This window comes from Theropithecus gelada, chromosome 6 (genome assembly GCF_003255815.1).
Source record: "Theropithecus gelada isolate Dixy chromosome 6, Tgel_1.0, whole genome shotgun sequence".
NCBI classification, from domain to species: domain Eukaryota; kingdom Metazoa; phylum Chordata; class Mammalia; order Primates; family Cercopithecidae; genus Theropithecus; species Theropithecus gelada.
The window spans coordinates 106,427,192-106,449,661 of NC_037673.1; the positions used below are offsets into that span (position 1 = coordinate 106,427,192).

Genomic DNA, 22,470 nt, shown 5'->3' on the forward strand with positions numbered 1-22,470 from the left:
AGCTGAAAAAAATTATATTAGCTGGTGACATTTAGCTGTTGTAACATTGTAGTGCAATGTGTTACCTTTTCTATGTTTAGATGCACAGTTAGCATCGTATTGCAATTGCCTATAGTATTCAGTACATTAACATGCTGTACATGTTTGTAGCCTAGGAGCAATAGGCTATACCATGTACCCTAGGTGTTTAGTAGGCTATACCATATAGTTGTGTGTGAGTATACTCTATTATGCTTGCATAATGGTGAAATTGCCAAATGATGCATTTTTAAGAATATATCCTTATTCTTAAGCAATGCATGACTATGTATGAGGCAAACATTGACAGAACTAAAGGGAGAAATACAGCAATACAATAATAGTGGGAAATTTCAATAATAAGGATGACAACCAAACAGAAAATTAATGAAGAAACAGCCGACTTGCACAATACTAAAGACTAAATAGAACTAAAAGGCATATACAGATCACATAACCCCAAACAGGAGAATTTTTTTTTCAAGTACACATAAAAAATTCTCCAGAACAGATCACTTATTAGGTCATAATGAAAGTATTCACAAATTCAAGAAGATTGAAACTATGCTAAATATTTTTCAACCATGGTGGAATGAAATTACCAACTAATAGCAAATGAGAGCCAAATCAAGAATGCAATCTCATTTACAATAGCCACAAAGAAATAAAATACCTAGGAATAGATCTAACCAAGGAGGTGAAAGATCTCTGTAAGGACAACTATAAAACATTGCTGAAAGAATCAGAGATGATACAAACAAATGGAAAAACATTCTATGCTCATGGAGAGAAGAATCAATATCATAAAATGGCTATACTGCCCAAAGCAATATACAGAGTCAACACTATTCTTATCAAACTACCAGTGTTATTTTTTACAGAAATACAAAACACTATTCTAAAATTCATATGAAATTGAAAAATAGCCCAAATTGCCAAAGCAATCCTAAGCAAAGAGAACAAAGCCAAAGGTATTACATTAACCAACTTCAAGCTATACAACAAGGCTACAGTAGCCAAAACAGCATGGTACTAGTACAAAAACAGACACATACAGATCAATGGAACAGTACAGAGAACCGAGAAATGAAGCCACATACTTACAACCATCTGATCTTTGACAAAGTCAACAATAACAAGAAGCGGGGAAAGTACTCCCTATTCAATAAGTGGTGCTGGGATAACTTGCTTGCTATAGGCAGAAGATTGAAACTAGGACCCCTTCCTTAAACTATATACAAAAATTAGCTCAGACTTAATTAAAGACTTAGATGTGAGACCACAAACTATAAAAATCCTAGAAGAAAACCTATGAAATACAATTCTTGACAAGCTCTGAGAAAGAATTCATGATGAAGACACCAACAGCAATTAAAACAAAACCAAAAATTGACAAGTGGGAACTAATTAAATTAAAGAGCTTCTGCATAGTCAAAGGAACCATCAACAGAGTAAACAGACAACCTACAAAATGAGAGAAAATGTTTGCAAATTATGCATCCAACAAAGGTCTAATATCCAGAATCTATAAGGAACTTAAACAAATTAACAAGGAAAAACCAAACAACTCCATTAAAAAAAAATGGGCAAGGACATGAATAGACACTTCTCAAAAGAAGACATATGTGCATCCAAAAAGCATATTAAAAAGTCCAATATCTCTAATCATTAGTGAAATGCAAATTAAAACCACAATGAGATACCATCTCACACCAAACAGAGTGACTATTATTTAAAAATCAAAAAATAACAGATTCCAGCGAAAGTTGCAGAGAAAAGGGAATGCTTATGCACTGTTGGTGGGAATGTAAATTAGCTCAGCCACAGTGGAAAGCAGTTTGGAGATTTCTCAAAGTTCTTAAAACAGAACTATGATTCAACTCAGCAATCTCATTACTGTGTATATACCCAGAAGAAAATAAATTATTCTACCAAAAAGACAACATGCACTTGTACATTCATTGTAGCACTATTCATAATAGCAAAGACATGGAATCAACCTAGATGTCCATCAGTGGTGAACTGGATAAAGAAAATATGGTACATATACACCATGGCATACTACACAGCCATAAAAAGAACGAAATAATATCCTTTATAGCAACATGTATGCAACTGCAAACCATTATCCTAAGCAAATTAATACAGGAACAGAAAACCAAATACCACAAGTTCTCACTTATAAGGGGGAGCTAAACATTGAGTACACATGGACATAAAGATGGCAATAATAGACACTGGGACTACTAGAGGTGGAAACGAGGGGAAGGGGCAGTGCCTGAAAAACTAATTATTGGGTACCATGTTCACTAACTTGGAGCTCACTACGTGGACCAGCAACAAGCCAAGGTTGTTTACTCTGGTGATGTCTATTTAACAGAGTACTGAAAGTGCTAGCCAGAGCAATTAGGCAAGATAAACAAACAAAAGGCATCCAAATAAGAAAGGAAGAAGTAGAAGTATCTCTGTTTGCAGATAACATAATCTTATATGAAGAAAATCCTGAAGACTCCACAAAATCAAGTGTGTTAAAACCAATAAACTAAACTAGTTTAATATACCTGAATGCTACAAAATCAATATACAAAAATTATTTGTTTTTATACACTAACAACCTATACAAAAAGGAAATTAGTAAAACATTACATTTATGTTAGCATCAAAAAGAATAAAATACTTAGGAATAAATTTAACCAAATAAGTTAGACTTCTGCATTAAAAGCCACAAAACATTGTTTAAAAAATTAAATGAGACACAAATGAAAAGGCATCCTTTGTTCCTAGATTGAAACACTTAATACTTTTTAAATGTTTACACTACCTAACATAACCTACAAATTCAATGCTGTCTCCATCAAAATCCCAATGGCATTTTAGACAGAAATAGAAAAAGAAACTCAAAAATTCAATGGCCTGAAAAGATTCCAACTAGCCAAAACAATCTTGAAAAAGAACAAAGTCAAAGGCATCACATTTATTGATTTCAAAGTATACTTCAAGGCTACATAAATTAAAACAGTACTAGCCTAAAGACTGATATATAGACCAATGGAACAGAATAGAGATCCCAGAAATAAATCCACACATATACAGCCAGCTGATATTCTACATGAGTGCCATGAATATATAATGGGAAAAGGATAGTCTCTTCAACCAATGGTGTTGGGAAAATTGGATATCCATATATAAATAATAAAAGTAGACTCTTATACCATACACAAAAATCAACTCAAAATTGATTAGAGATGAACAGAAGACCTGAAACTAAAACTCATAGAAGAAAATATGGGGAAAATACTCTTAAAATTGGTTTTGGCAATGATTTTATGGAAATAACACCAAAAGCACAGGCAACAAAAACAGAAACAAGTTCAAGTGGAACTACATCAAACAAAAAAGCTTCTGCACAACAAAAGAAAAAATCAACAGAGTAAAACGACATCTTACAGAATGGGGGAATATTTTTGCAGATATCTACATGATGAAACATTAATCTTGAAAATAAGAAACTCTTAAAACGCAATAGTAAAATAAAACTAATAACTTGATTACAAAATGGGCAAAGGACTTAAATAGACATTTCTCCAAAGAAAACATAGAAGTAGCCAAATGGTATATGAAAATATGCTCCATATCACCAATTATCAAGGAAATACAAATCAAAAGCACAATTAAATATCACTCCACAACTGTTAGGATATCTATTATCAAAAAAAAAAAAAAAGTAGAAACGAAAGAAAGAAAGAAAAAAAGAAAAAGACAAGTGTCGGCAGGGTTGTGAGGAAATTGGAATCCCCGCAGTACACTACTGGTAGGAATGTAAAGTGGTATAACTAATACAGAAAACAGTATACAATTTCCTCTAAAAATTAAAAATGGAATGGCTGTATGATCTGGCAATTCCACTTCTGGATATTGATCCAAAGGAATTAAAATCAGGATCTCAAAGAGATATTGGCATTCCCATATTCATTGCAGCACTGTTTATAATAGTCAAGATACGGAAACAACCTAAATGTCTGTTGACAGATGAATGAATAAGGAAAATGTCATATACACACAAAATGAAATATATTCACACCAAGAAAAAAAAGAAAATTCTGCAATATGCAGCAACATGGATAAAGCCTGAAAACATTATGCTAAGTGAATTAAGCCAATCACAGAAAGGTAAATACTACATGATTCCACTAAATGAGGTATCTAAAATAGCTAAGTTGCCAAAGGCAAAGAATAGAATGGTAGTTACCAGGGGTTGGTGGAGGGAATAAGGGAATTGCTAATCAATGGGTATAAAATTTCAGTAATACAAAATGGATACGTTCTAGAGATCTGCTGTAAAACATTGCGTCTCTAGATGCAGGATTCATTTGTTTGATTAAATTAGTGATTTCTCTGTCTGTGAACATATTATGTTACTATTGATGGATGGGAGGAGTGAAGAGTAAAGTGACACTATAATTTTAGCATTCATTTCTGGACCATATTAAATGACAGAAAAAACATTCTGAAGCATGCTGAAGGATCTTAATATAATTCTCACTAGTGTAACAAAGAAATTTACAAGCACTTAGCGAGTTATTTTCATTAATGAATATATCACCATAATTAAGATAAGAAGACTAAATCTATCTTATTTTTTTCTTCTCTGCTATGATATATTATTATAAAAATTAATTTTTAAAATGCCATGTTGGAATGTACTTTAGCACCATAAATACTTTGGAAACATTGCATAGTTCATGGGTCTTTTCCCTCTGTGTTCAGCTACAGGTGGATTTTAGGCCACTGGATCTGAATGGAATACTTTGTATTGTTTATGCTTCAAATATGTGAGAACTATTCCCATAAGATTCCCAGCTCCTTCTTCTTAAGTAGGTGAAGACCTTTATGTGGTAAAAGGCTTTGGATTGAAGGTTCCAGCATGTTTTTTTAGCCCATCCCAACAATAGAAACAGTTACCAACCATGCAAGGGAATAAACAGAATGGGAAATAATAGTAAACTTTTAGTTTGAACATGTACAGGGCTAGATTAAAATTATTTAGTAGGAATGATAGCAAATCTTCTGGAGAAGGATAGCAATGCTTTCCCTTCATCCTGGTTATTTGGGGCTTTGTGAAAATGATCAAGTAAATTTACAGGGTGAAGTCTCACCTCTACAGTTAATAACTATTTTCCACAGGCCCCATAGATTAAGCTTTAATTGTTGAAGCAGTGTTGACAGGGTAGAAAATTGTCAGGTTTTCACAATGTTTGTTGGGACAAAGCATTTTTAGACCACAAAACATAGCTTCTATTCAAGATTTGGAAAATGGATAAAAGTGGGCAGTCTTAGAATATTTGGCCACAGGGATTCTTCCCTCACCTCATATTTAAAATTTCTAGCTTTTCTTCTCACACATTCTAAACTGAAAGTCTTCTCCTCTGCCCTCCCTGCAGTTCCAAGGGCTCTAGGTGACAACTTAGCCCAAGGCTGCAGTGAGCATGAGGGAGGAAAGAGTGCCTGCAGCAGTTTCTCATCCTGCTCCCTGTGGTCTCTGAAGTCCCTGGCTTATGGCTATTCTCCTGACATGTCCAGTTCCAGGCCCTTCTCACCCTTACCTTGAAGTACTAATGCAAACAGGAAAGGTAAATGCATACTGCTGCAACCTAGAGATTTGACAAACTCATCCCAAACTAGTCACTACATACATTTTCTCACAGAAGTCTGCAGGTTTGGAAAGAATTTGTTAGATTTTTCGAACTTCTGACTTACAGGGTCAACTTGTGGCACACAGCTTAATCACAGGGTACACGGACAGTGGAGAGAAAGAGATACCGGTCAAGTTAAGATTTAAAATGGGTCCATTTATGGCCATTTAGCAAGCTTAGAAACCACAATGAAAGCATGTCAATAGTAACAAGTGGTATTTCTTTTATTATTACTTCTATTTTATAATAGGTACATATATTTCCAAACTTTCACTTTTAACTTATTTTAATTTTTTCTCATTCTTTTCCTGCTCAGATATTTTACATTTTTGTATAAATTTTCCAATCACATATTTTATAATTTGTGATTTTTGTTTTGTTTATGAAACCCTTTCTTGTTTGATAGTCATAAAGGTACTGTGCTTTATTTTCTCCTATTTTAAAAGTTTTAATTTATGAAAAATTTTTGGAACTTATGTGTGGTTATGGTACTTAATAATCACTTTTAAAAAGTCAAATAATAATTAATTATCAAAACATTATTGGCAATTCCTTCCCCCATGAAAGTGCTACATTTATGAAATATCAGCATAGAAGGCATATTTCCGTACACACTCTTTCAAACACACACACACACACACACAATTACACACACAAATGTATATCGAGATTTTTTTTTTTTACCTCAAAAACATTCTTAATATGAATGGGACATAGATAGCAAAAGCCCAGAGCTGCTTAGCAATGGCTTACCTGAAAGATAGAGCACAGTAACACAAAATAGCACAGCAAGGAAAGACTTTCACATCCTATTGATAGACTTAAAAAATAATAAGCCATAGGTAATCAGAGGGTGAGTTTATGTTACTCCTCATAAATTTTTAAATTTAAGTTTATTACTACTATAGTTAAAGGCCCAGATGCACAAGAATCAAGTGTAATGTTATAACATTCTCAAAACAATACAGTAATTGAGCTTCTGAGTGTTATTTTATTTAAAAAACCAACCAATAAAATAAAAACTTGGAGGACATAAAAGAGCAACACAATTTCAGTGGGAAAATTGTAAGTTATAAAAAGAGAAATTAATAATAAAGCAGTATTAGACAAATGTAACTAAAATAATTCAGTATCCAAAAATGACAATTCATCCATTTTAAATAAGGACAGAAGTTATCAATTGTTTTAGCAGATCAACATAATGAGGCATTATATATGTATGTGTGTGTGTATCTCTACAGGCACATATATACATATACACCCATAGACACATACATAATAAATTCAGGTTAAAACAAAAATAACACAAAATACACCAGGTGAATATTAAAATAAAACATTTTACAGGTGTTTCACTAAGCTTATAAAATAAACTGTTAGACTTCATAAATCTCTATATACAAAACCCCTCTGACATTTGCTATGTTAGCAAACAAAATGGTAAACTCCAAATGTGTAAATATTGTGGCTGTTCAAATTGTTAGTACCATGACTATTAAAACTTGCAGACAATAAAACATATAACTAAGTTACGTTAGTTTGTTGTGCACAAACCTGACATTTTCTCTGTTAAGGGAAAGTCATTACTATATTTAGTTGCCAACCCACCAGTCATACCTTACTCTTTCCTTGAGAATAGAAGCCACTTTTGTACCCAGATCCTAGGAAATAATTCTTATGGGTCATCTTTTATTATGATGATGGTTTCATGGGTACATATATACACATATATGTCAAACTGGTCAGGTTGTACAGTTTATGTACATTGTATTGTCTGTCAATTATACCTCAATAAAATTATTTTAGAAATCTAAAAAATAGATACATTTGGTTAACTTCTGTATACATATATATGATCAGTGATATTATACTTTTAGATGTGTCAGCACACAGAACAGTGAATGATTAAGATTGCCTCAATTCTATTGCTAACATATATATATATATATATATATATATTTTAAAGAGTAAAATATTTTTCATGTATAAAAATCACAACCTTATTACTGAATACTTTCTTGAATAACCTTCACCAAGGTAAGAGGTATATTAAAGATCTAACAGAGTATCATTAAAAGTTTCAATTGGTTCTAAGATTTCAATTAACTTTCATTTACTTTTTAAAAAGGAATTATTGCTCTGTGCTAATGTTTTTTTCTCAGTTAAAATGAATCAAAATGAAGCATACAAAGTTATTTCAAAACTGTGACACATATTTCATTCACCACTATCACTGGAGAACCAGATTAGAAAATCATTCTCAACAAACAAATGAAAGGAAGAATGCTATATTTTACTTTTGCCATTCTGAGACAACACTGAATGGAAAAGTACTTGGGTCCAATGCACATGTCTTCACATCATATTATATTATTGGAATAAATTATTGTAAATCCAGGCAAAGATGCCAACACAACAAACTCCCAGCAAACTTAAGAAGTTAATTATAAGCCATATGGAAAATATGTTTTTCATGTACTACAAAAAATTACCACAAGAACTTGGCAGTAAGCAAAGAGATGAGAGATGACAGCAGGGTGGAGAGGTGGTGAGGGAAACCAATGCAATTATCTTCACATACTGGAAGGGCTAGAACGTGAGAAAAGGAATTGATTTATTTTGGTTACCTCGAGGGCACAAAATTTAAGCCAAGGTTTGGAAAACATGGAAAGAAAAATTTCATTGTAGTATAAGGGCAGATGTTTCAGAGTTCAAAAGTGGAATGACCTGCTTTGGGATATTGGGAGTCCTACTTCTCTGTTGACTTATAGGCAGACTTTGTTCACTGTTTGCAAACATCGGGAAGAGATTTGTGCATTAGATGAGTGCTGCATGATTGAGAAGACTTACTACTCTGAGATATTTTGGGGTCTATCATTCATTATCTATTCCTAAATATTTCACCCTCTTCTACAAGACACACTAACTCAGTGTCTGTTGGTTTCCCACAGAAGACATCATTTCCAAGTTTTGTTATCACAACACAGACTCCAGATAATTCAGGCTTTTAAAAAAATCTATCATTTTTTCGCTGTGAAACCAAAGTAGGAACACAGGAAGACGGCATTTCAAATTTGAAAGAACACAAAGCTGTGCTTCCCTGTTAGTAAAGATATATATAAGTCATCAGAAATAAATATTAACAGTCTGGATGCATACAGGTCTGTAACAGGAATTAAATATTTTCCTCTGTAATGAGAACATTTTACTATCATGTTTAACAGCTAAACGTTTAGGCTAGGTTTTCTCAACCTATAACGTGGAAAGTGTTTTAATGACACAGACCCCTGGACCACTCTGATGCAAAGTTCTAGAAAAGGCCCAGGAACTTACATTAAAAATATGGACCATACATGATATAGGGTCTGTGGCAAATAGTGCTAGAAGACAATGACTGAGAGAATTTCTCAATGTCACCCTTTGCACATTCTTCAACATGCAGGTGGACGTTTGTTAAAATTTCATTGAATGGACCATCCAGTCTAGTTAGTTCAGTATAGTGAGGCAGTTATTAATATACACTCCAAAATGAGAATGCCTTCATTAAGTCTCAAATGTACCATTTATTAATTATACTTCTTTGGACAAATAAACTTTTATTGCCTCAGTTTTCTCGCTTGAAAATGGGGATAATATGAGTATCTATGTTATAATCTTGTTGTAATTATTAATGAGTTAAATGATGCATGCCAAGTGCTTAGAAAAAGCCTGAAACATTCAAAGAGTTCAATAAGTACATAAAATAAAGTTAATTATTAATATCCTTCATGACCCATAAGGGCAAAATGTTTTTCAAAATCAGAATCTCAACAGGGATCAAGCAAAAATTCTGTATGTTTAAATAAATTAATTTTCATCACCTTCCCTCCTAGTTTTCCAGCTCAAAATAATCTCTTCTTTGAGACTATGCTGAAGAAATTTGTATTTCAAATAAGGGCTTATTTAGGCACTTGAACATATTCAAACCTTCCTGTAGCTCAACTCCATTAAGACATGTGTAGGATGTTTCTCCATAAAAGGAATAATAAAAGTCAGACTCTTTGAATTTCAACCAAATGTTAAATGCATAAGTCATATTTGTAAGCATACAAAAAATGTTCTATTCAATTAAAAAAACCACCATTCAGCACTTCAGTCACTAGCCAGAGACCCCAACTTGAATTAATAGCCATTTGACTCTATGCAAAGCTTGTCTCACACAAACCTCAGAGTGGAAAAGGGACATGTTAAGTAGCCTTCTTGTCTTCGAGATTCTTCAAGTTCTACTCCTGTATCAGATAAACAGGGGACCCCAAACCTATCAGTCCATGGCCTGTTAGGAACGGGGCCATACAATAGGAGGTGAGTGGCCAGTGAGCGAACATTATCACCTGAGCTCCACCTCCTGTCAGATCAATGGTATTACATTCTCATAGGAACATGAACCTGATTGTGAACTGTGCATGAGTGGGATCTAGGTTGCTGCTCTTTATGAGAATTTAACTAATGCCTGATTATCTGAGATGAAGCAGTTTTATCAAAACCATCCCTCATCCCACTCCACCCCACTGTCAGTGGAAAAACTGCCTTCCAGGAAATGTCCCTGGTGCCAAAAAGTTTGGGGACCGCTGAGATAAGATCAAAGGAAAATATCTTCATATTATCTTAATGGGGGTTGTATTCATCTGTTTTCACACTGCTATAAAGAACTTCCCTGAGACTGGGTAATTTATAAATAAAAGATGTTTAATTGACTCGCAGTTCCACATGGCTAGGGAAGCCTCGGGAAACTTATAATCATGGTGGAAGGGGAAGCAAACACCTTCTTCACAAGGCAGCAGGAGAGAGAAGAGCAAAGGAGAAACTTCCAAACACGTATAAAACCATCTGCTCTCGTGAGAACTCACTCACTATCAGGAGAACAGCATGGGGGAAACCGTCCCCATGATCCAGTCACCTCCCTCCCTAGACACATGGAGATTACAGGTCCCTCCTTCAACATGTGGGGATTACAATTGGAGGAGATTTGGGTGGGAACACAGAGCTAAACCATATCAGGGGTCATTATTTTAATTTCTTAGAATAATGCCTTCACAAAACCATGATTTAAATTGTTTCTTTGTAATAAAGGCTTTATGTAAAAATGGTCCATAAGAACATTATGATAGGCTGGGTGTGGTATCTCACACCTATAATCCCAGTATTCTGGGAGGCCCAAATGGGTGGATCACTTACCGCCAGAAGTTTGAGACCAGCCTGGGCAACATGGAAAAACCTGGTCTCCACTAAAAATACAAAAATTAGCCAAGCATGGTGGCAAACACCTGTAATCCCAGCTACTTGGGAGGCTGTCAAATGAGAATCGCTTGATACTATTTTAAATGATTTTCAGTGTCATGTATACCTTATACATAAATAAAGTAAGCATCCTACAGATATATAATGTACATAGGAATAAGCATTACAAAAAGAAATACTTCCTCACATATAGTTTCTCACTATAATAATATTAGACTATATTAACAACCATAACATCTATTAACATTTACTAGGCCTTTACCATGCACTAGGTAATATGCGAAGCATCTGTATGTTTCCATAGTTTTTCTCACCCAAACTCCTATCGTATGGACAGTATTCTTATTATAATTATTAGGTAATGAAAGTAAGTTTTAGAAAAATTAAGTGCTTTCATCTAGGATTCTGATTTTCAAGTGACAAAATTAAAATACAGTATGAGTTTATTTGACTCCAGATTCTGGGTTTTTTTTTCACTCTAAACAAAAGACTTACTAACATTAAAGGTATTATTATGAGAAAAAATAATTTCAATTAAATAAAGCAGAAGCTCCATATTATTTATATCACTTTTCAGAAAGACAGACCCTTAACGCCCAGTAAGTATGTTGTAAAAGCCCACACAGATGATACTACCTTTGGAACCCTCTGTTTTCTGTGGTCCTGTGGAACTGGGCTTTATTACCAATGATCATGCATGCAGGACACCCAGAAAAAATCATTTTCTCTATGTGGAAAAATTATTCAGTAATGCTACAAAGGATCATGTTACAATGGACCACATCAGTACAGTTTTCAATTCCTATCATTTGACTGGTGAGATACTTGATAATGTAGTTGTCAAGTAATGGCTTTTCTTGGTAGTGACATATATAAAAGCCAAAGATCCAGTAGAAACATGAAGCAGAGATCAAAAGTTTACATCCTGAGGTGTTATATTCTCTGCTTATGACAGAGATAAAGAAAATTGCAGAATATATCCTTGGGATATCTTTACCTAAATTTTCAACATGTTATCAGCTTACTTCACTCATTTCTCACAAGAAACCACAAAGCTTTGGTCAGAATTGAGCACTTCAAAATAGAATCATCAGTGAGATAAATGCCACTAGTACTATTTATGGCTTCTGCAAGAAGTTAGATGCCATAGAAAAATGTACTGACTTCTGACTATGAAGAGGCACTTTTCATGTCTATCCTCTTTAATGCAGATCAAACCTTTAAAAGCATTCAACATTAGAACATCTATTTGTCCACTGCGTTGAGAAAACATTGATAAAATATGGGTTATTTTTTGATTTCTTAGTTCAAGTGAGAACATAAGAAAGGCATCAGTGAAAGCAAAAAAAGAAACGAAAACAAAAACAAAAACAAACAAAAAAAGTTATCCATTTCCTCTAAACCCCTTGTGAATGTACAAAGGGCAATTTCTTCTAGAATCTAGTCTGTTAGTGATTACCTTCCGCCCCTCTATCACTGTGCCATTTTAAAGACTGAAATGCTGATAGCATGTAACCTGTAGAGATAGCTCTTTGATTTGTAACATTGTCTGGCTGTTGACACAATGGTATTCAGAACCTCTGAGTTTATTCAATGACAAATAATTATACAAAAGTACCAACTTTGATGAAACTGTTGCTCACCATACAAGTATCTAGGTAGCTATCTCATCTAGGGATACATATGACAAAAATCAGAATTGATTGTTCTTGGATGTCATACCAAACAGAAACAAGTGTGTTTATTCAAATTCATAAAGATGAGAAAACAATGACCAAGGATGACTATATTCTTAGCAAGTGTGAGCTCACATAATTGTCCATAATGTATGGCACTGCTCAGAAGGAAGAAAGCTCACATAATGCCAAAAAGATTCTCAGTAGGTCTGCTTTGATGCCATTATAAGTAAAAAGAACAATATTTGAGCTAGGAAGATTTTGGATGTGTTTTCCAGAAAACCGGGAATTATTAAGCTCTGGATGATTAGCAGAAAGACAAAATGTTTTCCAAGAATTCACCCAAATTCTAGGGCATCAAAATAAAGTCTTCAGGAAAAGATTAAAAAATTCAAATTAAAAGATTAACAACGAGTAAATGAATTCAATAAAATTATGAACTTCCTGGGGGAAAATATCAGATTTTCTTTATCCATTCATCTGTTGACAGACACTTGTAAAAATTTATGAGATTCTGTCTTCTGCAATCACATGTATGGAACTAGAGGTCATTATGTTAAATGAAATAAGCCAGGCACAGCAAGACAACCTGCATATTCTTGCTTATTTGTGGGAGCTAAAAATTAAAACAATTGAACTCTTAGAGATAGAGAGTAGAATGATGGTTACTAGAGGCTGGAAAGGGCAATAGGGTGATGAGGGGGAAATAGGGATGGTCAACGGGTACAAAAAATAGAAAGAATGAATAAGCTCTAGTATTTGATGGCACAACAGAGTGCCTAGAGTCAATAATAATTTATTGTGCTTTTACAAATAACTAAAGAGTATAATTGGATTGTTTGTAACACAAAAGTTAAATGCTTGAGGTATTCAATACCTCATTTACCCTGATGTAATTATTACACATTGAATTCCTGTATCAAAATATCCCATATGCCTGATAAATATATATATCTACTATGTACACTCGAAAGTTGACATTTTAAAATTTTTAAAAAATCAGACCGTTGGGGGAGTCTGGCAAGATGGCTGAATAGGAACACTCCGGTCTGCAGCTCCCAGTGAAACCAACGCAGAAGGTGGGTGATTTCTGCATTTCTAACTGAAGTACCTAGTTCATCTCATTAGGACTGGTTAGACAGTGGGTACAGCCCATGGAGGGTGAGCAGAAGCAGGGTGGGGCATTGCCTCACCTGGGAAGAGCAATGGGCTGGGGAACTACCTTCCCTAGCCAGAAGAAGCCCTGAGGGACTATACCATGAGAAACTGTGCTATTGAGCCAGACACTACACTTTTCCCATGGTTTTTGCAGCCCACAGACCAGGAGATTCCCTCCTGTGCCTATACCACCAGGGTCCTGGGTTTCAGGCACTAAACTAGGTGGCTGTTCTGGCAGACACTGAGCTAGCTGCAGGAGGTTTTTTTTTGTACCCCAGTGGCGCCTGGAACCCCAGCAAGACAGAACTGTTCACTAACCTGTAAAGGGGGCTGAAACCAGGGAGCCAAGTAGTCTTGTTCAGCAGGTCCCACCTTTATGGAGCCCAGCAAGCCAAGAACTACTGTCTTGAAATTCTTGCTGAAGACAGCCTGGCAGGATCAAGCTTGGTGCAAGGAGGGGCTTCCATCCTTACTGAGGCTCCAGTAGGCAGTTTTCCCTTCACAGTCTTAAGGAAGCCAAATTCAAAGCAAAGCAGCTGTGGCCAGCCTGCCTCTCTAGATTCCTCCTCACTGGGCAGGGAATCTCTGAAAGAAAGGCAGCAGCCCTAGTCAGGAACTTACAGATAAAACTCCCATCTCCCTGGGACAGAGCACCTGGGGGAAAGGTAGCTGTTGATGCAGCTTCAGCAGACTTAAACTTTCCTGCCTGCCAGTTCTGAAGAGAGCAGTGGATCTCTCAGCACAGTGCTCAAGCTCTGCTAAGTGGCAGACTGCCTCCTCAAGTGGGTCGCTGACCCCCATGCCTCCTGACTGGGAGACGCCTACCAGCAGGGGTCAACAGACACCTCACACAGGAAAGTTCTGGCTGGCATCAGACAGGTACCCCTCTGGGATGAAGCTACCAGAGGAAGGAACAGGCAGCAATCTTTGCTATACTGGAGCTTTCACTGGTTATACCCAGGCTGCAGGGTCTGGTTATAACCCCTGTAGGGTCTGGAGTGGACCGCCAGCAAACTCCAGCAGACCTGCAGAAGAGGGGCCTGACTGTTAGAAGGAAAACTAACAAACAAAAAGCAATAACATCAATATCAACTAAAAGGACACCCACTGAAAAACACCATCCAAAAGCCATCAGCATCAAAGATCAAAGGTAGATAATTCCACAAAGATGAGGGAAAACCAGAGCAAAAATGCTGAAAATTCCAAAAACCAGAATGCCTCTTCTCCTCCAAATGATTGCAACTCCTTTCCAATAAGGGCACAAAACTGTATGAAGAATGAGTTTGATGAGTTGAAAGAAGTAGGCTTCAAAAGATGGGTAATAACAAACCCCTCTGAGCTAAAGGAGCATGTTCTAACCCAATACAAGGAATCTAAGAACTTTGAAAAAAGGTTATAGGAACTGCTAACTAGAATATCCAGTTTAGAAAAGAACATAAATGACCTGATGGAGCTGAAAAACACAGCATGAGAACTTCGTGAAGCATACACAAGTATCAATAGCTGAATTGATCGAGTGGAAGAAAAGATATTAGAGATTGAAGATCAACTGAATGAACAAAGCATAAAGACAAAATTAGAGAAAAAAGAATGAAAAGGAATGAATAAAACCTCCAAGAAATATGGGACCATGTGGAAAGACCAAACCTATGATTGATTGGTGTACCTCAAAGTGACGGAGAGAATGGAACCAAATTGGAAAAACACTTCAGGATACTATCCAGAAGAACTTCCCCAACCTAGTAAGACAGGCCAACATGCAAATTCAGGAAATACAGAGAATACCACAAAGATACTCTATGAGAAGAGCAAGACCAAGACACACAGTTGTCTGATTCTCCAAGGTTGAAATGAAGGAAAAATTGTTAAGGGCAGCCAGAGAGAAAGGTCAGGTTACCTACAAAGGGATGTCCATCGGACTAACAGCGGATCTCTTGGCAGAAACCCAACAAGCCAGAAGAGAGTGGGGGCCAATACTCAACATTCCTAAAGAAAAGAATTTTCAACCCAGAATTTCATATCAAGCCAAACTAAGCTTCATAAGCAAAGGAGAAATAAAATCCCTTACAGACAAGCAAATGCTAAAGGATTTTGTCACCACCAGGCCTGCTTTACAAGAGCTCCTAAAAGAGGCACTAAATATGGAAAGGAAAGACCAGTACTAGCCACTGCAAAAACACACCAAAATATAAAGACCAATGACACTATGAATAAACTGCATCAACTACTGTGCAAAATAACTAGCCTGCATCATGAAGACAGGATCAAATTCACACATAACAATATTAACCTTAAATGTAAATAGGCTAAATGTTCCAATTAAAAGACACAGACTAGAAATTTGGATGAAGAATCAAGACCTATCGGTGTGCTGTATTCAGGAGACCCATCTCACATGTGAAGACACACATAGGCTCAAAATAAAGGAATGGAGGAATATTCACCAAGCAAATGGAAAACAAAAATGCCCGGGTTGCAATCCTAGTCTCTGATAAAACAGACTTTAAGCCAACAAAGTTCAAAAAAGATAAAGAATGGCATTAAATAATGGTAAAGGGATCCACACAACAAGAAGAGCTATCTTAAACATATATGCACCCAATATAGGAGCACTCAGATTCATAAAGCAAGTTCTTAGAGACCTACAAAGAGACTTAGACTCCCACACAATAATAGTGACAGACTTTAATACCCCACTGTCAATATTAGACAGATCAAGGAGACAGAAAATTAACAAGCATATTCAGGACTGGGACTCAGCTCTGGACCAAGTGGACCTAATAGACATCTACAAAACTCTCCACCCCAAATCAACAGAATATACACCCTTCTCAGCACCACATCACACCTATTCTAAAATCAACCACATAATTGGAAGTAAAATGCTCTTCAGCAAATGAAAAGAACAGAAATCATAATAGTTTCTCAGATCACAGTGCAATCAAATTAGAACTCAGGATTAAGAAACTCACTCAAAACCACAAAACTACATGAAAACTGAACAACCTGCTCCTGGATGACTACTGTGTAAATAATGAAATTAAGGCAGAAACAAATAAGTTCTTTGAAACCAGTGACAACAAAGGAACAACATACCAGAATCTCTGGGACACAGCTAAAGCAGTTTTAAAAGGGAAATTTATAGCACTAAATGCCCACATCAGAAATCAGGGAAGATCTAAAATCAATACCCTAACATCACAGTTAAAAGAACAAGAGAAGCAAGAACAAACAAATTCAAAAGTGAGCAGAAGACAAGAAATAACTAAGATCAGAGCAGAACTGAAGGAGACAGAGACATGAAAAACCCTTCAAAAAAAAATCAATGAATTCAAGAGCCAGTTTTTTGAAAAGAATAAGAAAATAGATAGAACACTAGGCCAGACTATTAAAGAAGAAAAGAGAGAAGAATCAAATAGATGCAATAAAAAATGATAAAGGGGATATCACCACTGATCCCACAGAAATACAAACTACCATCAGAGAATACTATAAACACCTCTATGCAAATAAACTAGAAAACCTAGAAGAAATGGATAAATTCGTGGACACATACACCATCCCAAGACTAAATCAGGAAGAAGTCGAATCTCTGAAGAGACAAATAACAAGTTCTGAAATTTAGGCAGTAATTAATAGCCTACCAACCAACCAAACAAACAAAAAAAGCCCAGAACCAGACGGATTCACAACCAAATTCTACCAGAGGTACCCAAGAGGAGCTGGTAACATTCCTTCTGAAACTATTCTAAACAATAGAAACATGGGGACTCCTCCCTAACACATTTTATGAGGCCAGCATCATCCTGATACCAAAACTCCGCAGAGACACAACAAAAAAAGATTTCAGGCCAATATCCCTGATGAACATCGATGTGAAAATCCTCAGTAAAATACTAGCAAACAAAAGCAGGCAGCACATAAAAAGCTTATCCACCACGATCAAGTCAGCTTCATCCCTGAGATGCAAGGCTGGTTCAACATATGCAAATCAATAAACATAATCCATCACATAAACAGAACCAATGACAAAAGCCACATGATTATCTCAATAGATGCAGAAAAGGCCTTTGATAAAATTCAACACCCCTTAATGCTAAAAGCACTCAATAAACTGGGTATTGATAAACATATCTCAAAACAATAAGAACCATCAGTAACAAACTCATAGCCAATATCATACTGAATAGGCAAAAGCTAGAAGTATTCCCTTTGACAACTGGTACAAGACAAAGATGCCCTCTCTCACCACTCCTATTTAACAACATATTGGAAGTTCTGGCCAGGGAAATCAGGCAAGAGAAAAAAATAAAGGGCATTCAAATAGGAATAGAGGAAGTCAACTTCTCTCTGTTTGCAGATGACATGATTGCATATTTAGAAAACCCTGACTCAGCCCAAAAACTCCTCAAGCTGATAAGCAACTTCAGCAAACTCTCAGGATACGAAATTAATTTGCAAAAATCACTAGCATTCGTATACACCAATGATAGAGAGCCCAATCATGAGTGAACTCACATTCACAATTGCTACAAAGAAAATAAAATACCTAGGAATCAAACTTAAAAAGGATGTGAAGGACCTCTTCAAGGAGAACTACAAACCACTGCTCAAGGAAATAGGAGAGGACACAAACAAATGGAAAAACATTCCATGTTCATGGATAGGAAGAATCAATATCATGAAAATGGCAATACTGCCCAAATTAATTTATAGGTTCAATACTATTCCCATTAAGCTACCATTGACTTTCTTCATAGAACTATAAAAAACTACATTAAATTTCACATGGAACCAAAAAAGAGTCTGTATAGCCAAGAAAATGCTAAGCAAAAAAGAACAAAGCTGGAGGCATCATGCTACCTGACTTCAAACTATACTACAAGGCTATAGTAACCAAAACAGCAAGGTACTGGTACAAAAACAGATATATAAACCAGTGGAACAGAACAGAGGCTTCAGAAATAACACAACACACCTACAATCATCTGATCTTTGACAAACCTGACAAAAACAAGCAATGGAAAAAGGATTCCCTATTTAATAAATGGTGCTGGGAAAAATGGCTAGGCATATGCAGAAAAGTGAAACTGGACCCTTTACTTAAGCCTTATACAAAAATTAACTCAAGATGGGTTAAAGACTTAAATGGAAGATCTAAAACCACAAAATCCCGAGAAGAAAACCTAGGCAATACCATTCAGGACATAGGTATGGGCAAAGACTTCATGACTAAAACAACAAAAGCAATGGCAACAAAAGCCAAAATTGACAAATGGGATCTAATCAAACTAAAGAGCTTCTGTGCGGCAAAGGAAACTATCATCAGAGTGAAAGGCAACCTACAGAATGGAAGAAAATTTTTTCAGTCTATCTTTCTGACAAAGGTCTAATATCCAGAATCTACAAGGAACTTGAACAAATTTACAAGAAAAAACAAACAACCTCATCAAAAAGTAGGCAAAGGATATGAACAGACACTACTCAAAAGAAAACATTTATGTGGCCAACAAGCATATGAAAAAAGCTCATCACCACTGGTCATAAGAGAAATATAAATTAAAACCACAATGAGATACTATCTCATACCACTTAGAATGGCGATCACTAACAAGTCAGGAAACAACAGATGCTGGAGAGGATCTGGAGAAAGAGAAACGCTTTTACACTGTTGGTGGGAGTGTAAATTAGTTCAACCATTGTGGAAGACAGTGTGGAGATTCCTCAAGGATCTAGAACCAGAAATACCATTTGACCCAGCAATTGCATTACTGGGTATACACCCAAAGGATTATAAATCATTCTACTATAAACACATGCACACATATGTTTATTGCAGCACTATTCACAATAGCAAAGAGTTGGAACCAACCCAAATGCCATCAATGGTTGCCTGGATAAAGAAAATGTGGCACATATACACCACGGAATACTATAGAGCCATAAAAAGGAATGAGTTCATGTCCTTTGTGGGGACATGAATGAAGCTAGAAACCATCATTCTTAGCAAACTAACACAGGAACAGAAAACCAACTGTTTTCTTTTCTCAACATACTGGTGAGAACCAGTAGGTTCTCACTCATAAGTGGGAGTTGAACGATGGGAACCCATGGACACAGGGAGGGGAACGTCACACACCTGGGCCTGTCAGGGGTTGGGGACAAGGGAAGGGAGGGCATTAGGACAAATACCTAATGCATGAGGGGCTTAAAACCAAGAAGATGGGTTTTAAAACCACCATGGCACATATATACCTATATAACAAGCCTGCAAGTTTTACATATGTATCCCGGAACTTAAAGTATAATAATACATTTTAAAAATCAGACTATTGAGGAGGAAAAAAATGTGAGTTTCGTGAGTGTCCACAGAAACGTGCAATCCCATCATCATAAGATTATGCCAGAGTGCAGGGGGTCATGAGCAAAGAGAGGCCAAGAGGTTTCTGGGAGTAAAGATTCTTCCCATGGAGGGTCTTTTCTGGACCTACCACTAGAGGTCAGGAAAAACTAACCTACATAGGCAGACAAGCCTTGAAGGCCAACATTGTAGATGAGTCTGTTTAGTAGTGGTTTAAAAATCATGTATTGAGGTGCTATGTAGGAAAATTTATGACATTCTGAATAATTAAAATTGTGAACAGCAAAAGAAATGAATACTTTCATTTATCTTCACTTTATTAATAATATAAACATGGAAGAAATACAATTTATGTACTTAAGAATAAAGATCTGTTTAAAATTGGCACCAATAAAAAAATAAAAGCTTGAAAAGTGGGAAAAGGTCACACTAATTACACTCAGAAGCTGGGTTTCAATATATTGATTAAGCCAAAAATATATCAAAGGCAATTTAAAAATAGTGAGCAAGTTTTTCAGAATGAAATTTCTATCTACTTCTAAAGTCTTACTATTTAAAATTATATTCAATCATAATTTCTCCAAAAATCAGTGAATTATGGTTTTGGCTAAAGACAATATCTTACTTCTTTAAATCCTTCCCAAATCTTGCAATTATATCTGAAATTTAATCATGTATTTAATTACATTATAAATCCACTATCATAATTGCTTACCTATTATGTGTTATTATGCTAGATGCTGGGTTAATAGAAATAGAATTCAGACATGATTCTTCAGTATCAATTATCTCAGCATTTAATGGAAGTTAGAGTCACATACACAATAGACTATAGTAATATATAAATTGCAATTATTTTTCACAATAAATCTATAACGTTTTATTCAACCAAAAAAGGCTACTTTGAGTTAATATTGTCCCCATACTACTCTTTGAAAAATCAAAATATTTTATTCTCTTATCTCCCATAAATACAGTAGCAAAATGACCTTTAGTCCTGAGACATAAGACAGCTACTATTTGATGGACTATAAGATGTCAGGTGTGAATATTGTACTAGAATATTTGAGTGAAGTAATTGTAGAGAAATCCTCTGGGCAGGAAAAGAACAAGAGGGAAACAGTAAATGCCTAGAGAAAATGGAAGAAAGAAGATAAATCCTATGGGGAACGAAATAAAAATAAAGAGGAAATAAACTTCATATACACTACCCAGGTTTGCCTAAATCCATTTTTTGTTTTCAAGGAATATAATTTGAATCATCAGTCAACTGAAACTAATTTTTATTTCAGATGTTTTAAAATTATTGGTAAAAATTTTCTGGCTGGGCACAGTGGTTCATGAATGTAATCCCAGCACTTTGGGAGGCAGACGTGGTGGATCACTTGAGGTCAGGAGTTTGAGACCATCCTGGCCAACATGGCGAAACCCCAGCACTACTAAAAATACAAAATTTAGCCAGGCATGGTGGCAAGTGCCTGTAGTCCCAGCTACTTGGGGATCTGAGGCAGGAGAAAGGCTTGAAGCAGAGGAGGAGGTTACAGTGAGCAGAGATCACGCCACTGCACTGCAGCCTTGGTGACAGAATGACACCTGGTTTCAAAAAAAAAAAGAAAAAAAGAAAAAGAAATCATGTTATATTCTTCCAAAATTTGTAGAAATTTAAAATTATTTGTTATTTCTAAATATCAACTTTTTATAAAATGCTTATTACTATATGTAGACAGTGACACTTAAAAATATTACTCATCCAAGTTAAAAACAATCTACTTACAATTCTCTGACATTTTTGAAGAGAAATATTCCAAAAGACTTAAAATACTTGCTTCCTTTAATTCTGGAGGGACTGATTTGTCCAAGCATAAAATATTTTTCCGTGAACTTTTACATTGACAGAAACCAATTAGAGCAGTTTTTCGCAAATCAGAAGTGGCTGCATACAAGCAGATTTCTGCAAGAATTACTGTATATATGTAGACTACATTCCAGGCCCAGGAAAAATCATCTACCTTGTAACTTTCTCCCTGAAATAAAATAGATATCCGATCATCAAAGTATGTCTTTGCCTATCAATAACTATATAGTGTACTTATAATAATTGTTAAAAGACCATAATAAACTAATATTTCTAAATGTGTTCATTAAAAAATGAGTTTACCATGAGTAGATTGCATAAAATACGGTTCAAAGAATAAAAAATATAGATAGCTAATAATTATATAAAGAGCAACTTCACAATTTAATTAGCAGTCAATGGAATGTAAATTAATTCAATGAGATACTATTT

General features: G+C 35.5%; 1 protein-coding gene across 1 annotated transcript in view; it reads right to left on the bottom strand.

Moving 5' to 3' along the window:
• The window catches only part of TMEM232 (transmembrane protein 232), a 306,685-nt gene that overhangs the window by 173,624 nt on the left and 110,591 nt on the right, over window positions 1–22,470 (bottom strand). The window contains exon 9 of the mRNA XM_025387746.1: window positions 21,958–22,207. Within this exon, the coding sequence (XP_025243531.1) occupies window positions 21,958–22,207 (250 nt within the window). The remainder of the gene's footprint in view (window positions 1–21,957; window positions 22,208–22,470) is intronic.